This window comes from Tupaia chinensis, unplaced genomic scaffold, assembly GCF_000334495.1.
Source record: "Tupaia chinensis unplaced genomic scaffold, TupChi_1.0 Scaffold000161_1, whole genome shotgun sequence".
NCBI lineage: Eukaryota > Metazoa > Chordata > Mammalia > Scandentia > Tupaiidae > Tupaia > Tupaia belangeri.
Window position 1 is genome coordinate 1754693 of NW_006159632.1, and position 9046 is coordinate 1763738.

The window sequence follows — 9046 nt, forward strand, 5'->3', positions numbered from 1 at the left end:
CCGCCGCGCTCAGCCCCAGCCGCCGTCTCACTGGCTGGGCCGACGGCGTCGCGCCCACACCCGGCTGCGTCTCACTGGCTGGGCGGACGGCATGCTCCTCTGCAGAACTGTCAGAGATACAGCCTTGACGTATGCAGGCTTCACTTCACACTTCTCCCCAGGGATGGAATGTCTTGTTCTGTCTCTGCAGCTGGTGCCCCGGAAGGTCCCATCCCTGTGGGGCAGCCCGGGGCACTGTCCCCTTCCTTGGCTCCTGGACTGTGAGGCCGCAGAAACCAAGCTGAAGTGGGCTCGAGCACTTGTGACTTTGCACATGACCCTGGACCCCTTTTCCAGGCAAAGGCTGTTTAAGTACTAGCCCGTGGCCACTCTCTGCAGGTCTTGTGCTCCGGCTCAGCGAACAGGGCTGGCGTGCCTTGCACAGCTAATCTCTCCTAGTGCTGCTGTGAGCTACGACCGATCCCAAAGCCCAGGGGAGGGGAGGAGGTCACGGGTCGCTGTTTCCTGTTGTTCTTGGAGTGAGAATCGTCTAAGAAAGCTTTAGGCACAGCAAAATGTGTTCCAAGCAAAAGCCTGCTTACTGGGAAACAGATGAAATCAACATGTATCTCTAGAAGAAAGATTACCAGGAATAAATTGTGTCTAAAGAGAGGGAAACTTGCTCTTCACTGCCCGGGCGTAGGCGAGGAGGCGGGCACCGCCTGTCCTGTTACTGGTATCTCGTAGTCGCACTCCAGCCGCTCTTCTTGCTCGGTGTTCAAGGCCCTGCCATGTGTTCATGGTCAGTCCCTTGGGCCTGTTTGTGACAGGCTGTGCCGGGAACACCTGGCCGCCTGCCCTCTTCCTCTGCAGCAAAGGGCCGAGGTCTTCCAGGCCTGTCCTTGGAGACCCTCGCCCACAGGAGCATTCTCCGCGTGGAGAGGCAGGCGTGGCCCCAGGTTTGCAGAGGGATCGGGCTGTGCGCAAGCTGAGTCTGACCTGGAGCTCTCTGTGGGGTGCCTGTAGGTGCCCCCGGAGAACATTCTCGGGAACTGCCTGCCCCCTCCTCCGCCTGAGCCGCTCGCGTCCCACACAGCCCGTTCCTTCCAAGCACGCCCAGATGGCTTCCCCTGGCTCTGTCGGAAGCCAGGGTCCTCTGGAGGTCGGTCGTGCTGCCCCTTTGCCTCTAGGACTGTGGGAACTAAGTTCATGCTTTGCAGAGCTCCGTGGTGGCCTGCGCAGCCGGGACCATGTTCACGTGGTCCCTGGTCCTGGGGGCCCTCGGGCGACTGTAACGTTGCCAGCATCCTTGGCTGTGATTATTAGGGGCTCTGCTGAGGGTACAGCAGGGGCTGAGGGCTTGGCTCATTCCCTTATGGACAAGGTAGCACGGTGCTGGGACGGCTGTGTCACACCTGGTCCCTGCGGGGAGGCATCTCCCCCTTCCTGCCCGCACTTCAGCTGGACCGTGGGACGGCCAGTCCCCAGTCAGCCTGCAGGAAAGACTCCCGCAGGACACCAATAAAAGTCAACTTGTCATTTTCAGTTTTTAACAATGCATGTTCCCAGGACCGTTGCTCTCGGAATTTCCGGTGGAGTCAGAGGGGCCCACGGCGAGCCTGGCCAGACGACCATTGCTAGACCCAGGAATGGGCCGTGAGTGCTCTTGGCAGGCGCTCGCCCATCCTTGTCCCTGTACTGTACAGAAGTGGCAGCTGTGGGTGTGGGAACATGTTGCTTCTCGGAACTGGCCGCCGGCCCCTCACTGACGGTTCTGTTTGTCCCAGTCCTGTTCTCTGGAGATCCCTCGCCTCCCTTTCGCCCGTGAGACCAACCCCAAGCTCATCACACAGCACCCAGCTTGGCCCCTGCTGCCCTCCAGCCTGTAAAATGACACGGTTCTCTTCACGCTGTGTCCAGCCTGCCATGTGCTGGCTTCACTACCTGAGAACTCCCACAGGGTCTGTGCCTGACACACACACTGCTCAGGAGCCCTCTTCGAGAGCTGTCACCACCCCCAGTCCCCCCTGGCTGGGCCCAGCATCCCTCCTCCAGGCTCCCGCGGAACCCGGGACTCAGTGTGAATTGTGACCGGCCGTTGGCTCCTTGAGGCCAAGCCACAGGTTATTACCGGTTCTGTCCCAGTACCCAGGCAGCGCGCAGTGGGCGCCTGCAGGAGGCGGGGGAAGGAGCGGCAGCTTTACATCGGTCTCTTCAAGGTCATGAGCAAGCGTTTGGCGTTCTCACTTGGTCTCTCCAGCGTCAGAGGCCCTGTGCAGGAGCTCCGAGCACTCAGACCCCGGCCCAGCCGCTTGCATGGTATCAGAGGGGCCCTGTGTTCCCCACAGATCTCGGAAGCCCCGAGGGCATCGCCGTCGACCACCTCGGCCGCAACATCTTCTGGACGGATTCCTACCTGGACCGAATAGAGGTCTCCAAGCTGGACGGCACGCAGCGCCGGGTGCTGGTGGAAACCGGTCTGGTGAACCCCAGAGGCATCGCAGTGGACTCCGTGCGAGGGTATCTTTGCATAACTGTGTGGTCTGTCCGGCGGCAGGCTGGGGGCTCGAGTCGTTCCTGGGGAGTATGGGTTTCAGGTTTTCTTGCACCATAATGAACTCATACTAAATTCCATTTTCCACGGACATTTTGAAGCCCCGCATATTGGATCTGCCCTTTGGGATGAGCCCTAGGCAGGTCCCTGGTCTGCAGCACGCTCCTGCCTCATGGCCACACACAGGGAGTTCCTGCACACCGTTCCGGGTTTGTGCTCAGCTTCGTTTGCTAACAGCTGTACTGAGTGCTGCAGTCAGCCATGGTAGAGAGACTGGCCTCATTAGTAACAAGAACCAAGTGCGAGCCAGGGACCAAACCCAAGTCCACACGAGGGAGGAGGGCTGGTGGCTGCAGACCCTCCGGCTGTCGTGCCTTCCTGGCTCTGGTCCCGGCCCCGGTGCTCCTGAGGGTCTGTCGTAACTTTTCCTGGTGCTCCTTTGTCATGCCTCCCCTGTCCCCCTCCAGGAACCTGTACTGGACGGACTGGAACAGAGACAGCCCCAAAATTGAGGCCGCCTACATGGACGGCACGAGTTGGGGGCCGCTGACATGTACGGCCCGAGCCGGCGGGTCCTGGTGCAGGACGACCTGGGCCTGCCCAACGGACTGACCTTCGACGCGTTCTCGTCCCAGCTCTGCTGGGTTGATGCAGGTGAGGGCGACACCCTAACGCGGCCCTGCGAGCGTGCTGGCCCCCACGCCAGGGCTGGCCCACCACGGCCCTCGGCCAGACCTCACCTGCTGCCCCTCTTTGCATATCCCACGGCTGGGAGCTGTGTTTACACTGGTAAGCCTTACATTGTAGGGGTTGTAGAAACACCCACGTGTGTGTTTGAGCTGGCCTCTTGGCCTGCACAACCTGAAACAATTGCTCTCTGGCATGGCCAACTGGCCCTCAGTGGCACTGCAGGCGCCCGTGGTCATCCTCTTACGCCTTCACAGCTACTGTGTCCCCAAGGCCTCGGACAGGACTCTGAGCAGGCAGGAGCAGCCCTCACGGTGGCTGTTGGTGACCTGCCTAGCAGGAGTGGGCGTCCATGGGCTGCAATGTGAGGGCGCTCAGGGAGGCATGGTGGCGGCTCACCCGAAGGTCTCTACCGCCTTTCTCTGTTCCCAACACTGTGGCAGGTGCCCCGAGATGTGGCCCCTGCCCAGTGGGGACGGGTGGTGAGGCACGAGCACAGGAGCGCCAGAGCAGCCTCTGGCCCTCGCCAGGCGTGGGGGGCTGGGTGCCACTGCCGGCAGTGCAACAGGTCTGAGCATGGGAGAGGGCCTCGAGGGGCGGCCCCAGGGAGGGGTGCCAGGGAGCGAGGCTTAGAGGGGCAGCCCAGGGAGGGGGCCCCAGGGAGGGGCTGATCAAAAGCTGGTTGGCGTGGTCCTTGCCAAGGACGGTGGAGACAGTGTGGCCCCAGCACTGTCTCGGCCGCCCCAGCAGCAGCAAGTCTGGAGGAAGAGACAACCCTGGTCTCGGAACAGCCCTACCCCTGGGTCCCTTGGCCTCCCACCCTCGCCCTTGCCCTCGCCGCCCCTGGCCCTGACAAAGGGCCTGTTTCTTGGTGAACAATGCATGGCTTGTTTGCCCCACGCAGGCACCAACCGGGCGGAGTGCTTGGATCCCGGCCGGCCCAGCAGACGCAGGGTCCTCGAGGGGCTGCAGTACCCCTTTGCCGTGACGAGCTACGGGAAGAATGTGTACTACACGGACTGGAAGACGTAGGTGCCCTGTGCCCGCCTCCTCGCCTGACCTTCAAGCCTCCAGAGGCCGCCCCTCTCCCTCGCCCTCTGGTGGCTGGAGTGAGGGGAGCAGGGCCAGGCTCTGCTGCAGGTGCCCGGCAGCAGCTGCCCCCTCCCAGGCGGGGGGTCTCCAGCCTGCAGACTCGGCTCCCTGAGCACGCCAGCTCTTCCCCAGAAGCTGGCCTGGGCCACAGGGCTGGTGGCTCCATGCCATGTCACGCCCTGCTACACCACAGCTCTTCAGCCTCAGTGTCTCACGGCGTCTTGACCCCCCGACCCAGGGCAGGTCTAAGGCCAGGACAGCTGGCCCCATCCCGGCAGGGTGTGAAGCTAGGGGACAGCCAGCTGAACTCTGTCCTCTGACAGGAAGCCAGGGACACGCAGGTGGAGGGGCATGCGTCGGCCAGGCCTCCAGGTCTCACCCTGTCCCCCAAACTGCAAGATAGGCCGTCCTGCTGTGATGGTCACACCATCCGACGTGACTTTGACCTCTGCCCTCTGCCCTCTGCCCTCCGCTCTCCTTAGAAATTCCGTGGTTGCTGTCGATCTCGCTGTTTCCAAGGAGACAGATGCCTTCCACCCCCACAAGCAGACCCGGCTGTACGGAATCACCACTGCCCTTTCTCAGTGTCCCCAAGGTAACGCCTTGTGCCCCGGGTCACACAGTCCCTCACTTCGGGGCTGGGTGGTGGGGAGGCAGACCCAGAGCACATGGGCACAGCGGGCGAGCGAGGGAGAGCTGAGTCCAGACTGTGCTGGGCACGACTGTCCTCGGGTTCCAGTCGGGAACACGCGTGTCGCATCCGGGCTGCGGTAAGACCCACGCCTAAAGCCACAGTCGCTGTCGAAAGAGCAACTGTGCAGCCGTGGGTGGGTGTCAGCTGGAGCCCGAGTGCCCGAGCTGGTGTTGCTGTCGCCGCTCGGCAGCCTGCGAGGCTCTGTCCTCACCCACTTCACAAAGAGGGGCGGGGCCGGCTGCTCGTCACAGGGCTGTGCCGACGGCTGTGGCGCCTGGGCCTCGCAAGGCTGCTCCCTAGGCCGGTCCCTTCGCCTCCTGTCCTGTTCCTCAGGAGGGCGTGGCGCCTACACCCCAGCTCCCAGCCGAAGAGCCAGGCCCCCATGCAGGAGCGTGCTCTGCAGGCCGGTGGGAACCCACGCCCCGTCCCCGGCTCAGGGCTTGGCTTCGTAGGCCCGAAGGGGAGCAGGAGGCACCCTGGAGGGCAGAGCGGGTGGGAGGCAGCTGCCCAACAGTTTCTGCCTTTCCAGGCCACAACTACTGCTCAGTGAACAACGGCGGCTGCACCCACCTCTGCCTGCCCCTGGGAGCAGGCCCTGCCGGTGCCCCGACAACACCCTGGGTGTCGACTGCCTGGAGCGGAAATGAGGGGGGACCCTCGTCCTGCTGCCCGGACCTCACAACAGCAGCCTACTGCAAGCCGGTCCGGACGGAGTGGCCTCCCGGATGGCGGGAGCCCAGGGTCAGCCCGGCCTGAGCCAGCAGCTTCCTCCAGGCCCCAGGTCCCCCCCATGAAGCCAGGACCCCCACCCTCAGACAGGCTCACACTGCCCCAGGCCAGGATTCTGGGCCCAGCCCAGTGCCCGGGGACCTGTTCCCCCTTCAGGGCCTCTGGTGGTAAGCAGAACCTCCCCATGCTCGAGTGGCCCCTGCCCTGTGGTCCCAGGAGCCCACTCTCTGAGGTGCCCACTGCCCTGTCTGCCCCTTGCCAAGCTGACGGGCCTGTGGGACCAGTCGGGATGGAGGTGGTGGGCCTCACCCACTCCTGCATCTCTGGTCCCGCTCCTGTTCACACGCCCGTCTTCTAGCCCCCAGTTCCACCTTCACCCGGCCCAGGCCCTGTCATAGGCGTGTGCTCTGCCCTTGCCCTAGCCAGGCCGTCCTGGGGATGGGCGGTTGGTGGGCGAGAGCGAGCTGCCCCTGCTGGGTGGGATGTCGGCCTTGCTGCGAGGGCCCTCGGTCGTCTGGTGGGGACCAGGCTGTGGGAGCAGGTGAGCAAGGTTAGGGTGTGTCCTGTGCCTCAGCGGTACCAGACTGCCCGCTGCTCCTCTTTGCCCGAAGCACCTACATCCTGGCCCCTGGTCTCGGTGCCGCGCTGGCCTTCAGCCCGGTGCCAGCACCACCGTTCAGCCCCCGGGCTCGGGGTAGTCAGGGCCACGCCGCGAGCTGTGTGCTTGTGTAGAGGGCGTGCCCTGGGCCGTGTGAGCCGCCCTCGCCAGCCCTTTACCACTGCTCCCAGTCCTGAAATAACAGGAATTCGCACCCCAGAGCTGCGTCAGCACAGGCTGGGGTCCCGCGAGAGGTCCCAGGGGCGGAGCAGCCAGGCAAGGCCCAGGAGGGAGAGCCGCAGAAGGGAGCCCTGAGACACTGAGGTGTTTGCAGGTACACTTTCCCCAAGGCCAGGAGGTGCTCCCTGCTCTGTGGGGAGAGATCCGTCCCTCTCCTTCAAGCCCGACTTCTGGCCTCGCCCCACGCCCTGCCTGGTCCTCACCTGCTCACAGAACCTCGGAGCCCGAGCCAGGGGACCGGCTCTCCTCACGTGATCAGATGGTTGGGGCAACTGCATCCCCAAGAATCACAAGCTCCAGGGACGTGGTCTGTCTCGTGGCCCAGTCCACAGTCAGTCTTACTCCCTGTGTTTATCATTCCATATCACGTCCTCTGTAGCAAACGTTCACTATGAGTCTATATAATTGTTATAACTGTCTCACTGATTTTACTAATTCATTCTACGATTTTTAGAATGATACATTCTTAAGCTGTGGAATCCACTGAAGGTGCTTATTAACTGTTCCCCCAGATTTATACAAGTATTGAATGAATCCTTGTTTACAGCTGTATTCGTGCAGAAAGATTAAAAAAAATTTTATTGAAAAGAAAACCTTTCTCTCTGTTTTGAATGAAAAGATTGTGCGTTGAGGGGCTGATTCATGCTGGGAAGACAGACAGCCATAATCTGCAAACTCAAGGACCCAGGGACCGGACCCCGGGTGATAAGAGGTGGTCTGTCTCCCATGTTGCTCTACAAGACACGTACGGGCTCGTAATTACCTTAAGTGTTTGCAGGTACACTTTCCCCAAGGCCAGGAGGTGCTCCCTGCTCTGTGGGGAGAGATCCGTCCCTCTCCTTCAAGCCCGACTTCTGGCCTCGCCCCACGCCCTGCCTGGTCCTCACCTGCTCACAGAACCTCGGAGCCCGAGCCAGGGGACCGGCTCTCCTCACGTGATCAGATGGTTGGGGCAACTGCATCCCCAAGAATCACAAGCTCCAGGGACGTGGTCTGTCTCGTGGCCCAGTCCACAGTCAGTCTTACTCCCTGTGTTTATCATTCCATATCACGTCCTCTGTAGCAAACGTTCACTATGAGTCTATATAATTGTTATAACTGTCTCACTGATTTTACTAATTCATTCTACGATTTTTAGAATGATACATTCTTAAGCTGTGGAATCCACTGAAGGTGCTTATTAACTGTTCCCCCAGATTTATACAAGTATTGAATGAATCCTTGTTTACAGCTGTATTCGTGCAGAAAGATTAAAAAAATTTTATTGAAAAGAAAACCTTTCTCTCTGTTTTGAATGAAAAGATTGTGCGTTGAGGGGCTGATTCATGCTGGGAAGACAGACAGCCATAATCTGCAAACTCAAGGACCCAGGGACCGGACCCCGGGTGATAAGAGGTGGTCTGTCTCCCATGTTGCTCTACAAGACACGTACGGGCTCGTAATTACCTTAAGAATTAATTACACTGGAACCAGTAGATGGCATAATGGTTATGCCACTGGACTCCCACGTAGTTGACTGTGGTTCGAGTCCCTGACCCAGCGAGTTAAAACTCAGGCCTGGCAATTGTGCATGCAAGCCCAAGATCCCAAGAGAAGAATGGAGGAGAAGGGACTGTGATGTGGCCATCCCCCCTGGAGGGTGACTTTTCGTTTTCTGTCTCTCTGGTGAGTGTACATGTCCTATAGCAAAATCTCTCTCTCAAAAAAACAAAAAAAACAATTATACCAAAGACCCCAAAACCACCCTTTTGCATATTTTCATTTTTATAGAAAAACGTATTCTAGGGACCAGCAGTTAGTGTAATGGCTATGTCGCTGGACTCCCACGTAGTTGACCGCAGTTCAAGTCCCGGACCCGGCGGCTTAAACACACCTGGCGCATGTGCGTGCGTGCTCAAGATCCTGAGAGGAGAATGGAGGAGAAGGGATTGTGGCATGGCCATCCCCCCTGGGGGATGATTTCTCGCTTTCTGTCTCTATGTCTCTCTCTGTCTGTCTGGCGAGCGCACGTGCCCTACAGTGAAAATCTCTCCAAAAAAAAAAAGAAAGAAAGAAAAACATATTGTAGCTGCATGCCAGTCCCTCCTCACCTCCAGAGTGAAGAAAGATGCCCCTCTGACGCTGTCCATGGAGCGAGGCCCCTGGTCCGGACCAAGCTGCCACCAGTGCCCTGTGGGGTGAGAATGGCCTCCACGTGAGCCAGCGGAAGGTGCATGGAGGTTCAGGGGCACAGTGACAAGGTGTACTGAGCACAGTTTGGTCACGGGATTGGGGCGGACTGGGACATGAAGACCACCCGTGCCATGGCCGCCCCTACGGAATGAGTATGCAGCCTGCCAGCATGAATGTCTTGAAAGGGACAACTTATATTAGGGCTAAAACTCCCACTGTCCCATTCTGGCCCTGAAACCTAGATACCTGGAGACAGCCCTGGGGAAGATGGCAGGAGGGGGCTCCTGGAATGCAGCCCTCC

At 60.0% G+C, this 9046-nt stretch overlaps 1 protein-coding gene across 1 annotated transcript in view; it reads left to right on the plus strand.

Annotated features, from left to right (window-relative positions):
* The window catches only part of NID1 (nidogen 1), a 54443-nt gene extending 47277 nt beyond the window's left edge, over positions 1 to 7166 (plus strand). The window contains 7 exon segments of the mRNA XM_027770855.1: positions 2328 to 2499; positions 3001 to 3067; positions 3070 to 3187; positions 4125 to 4248; positions 4795 to 4907; positions 5536 to 5583; positions 5586 to 7166. Coding sequence (XP_027626656.1) covers positions 2328 to 2499; positions 3001 to 3067; positions 3070 to 3187; positions 4125 to 4248; positions 4795 to 4907; positions 5536 to 5583; positions 5586 to 5653 — 710 coding nt within the window. The 3' untranslated portion in view covers positions 5654 to 7166.
* The last annotated feature ends 1880 nt before the right edge of the window (positions 7167 to 9046 follow it).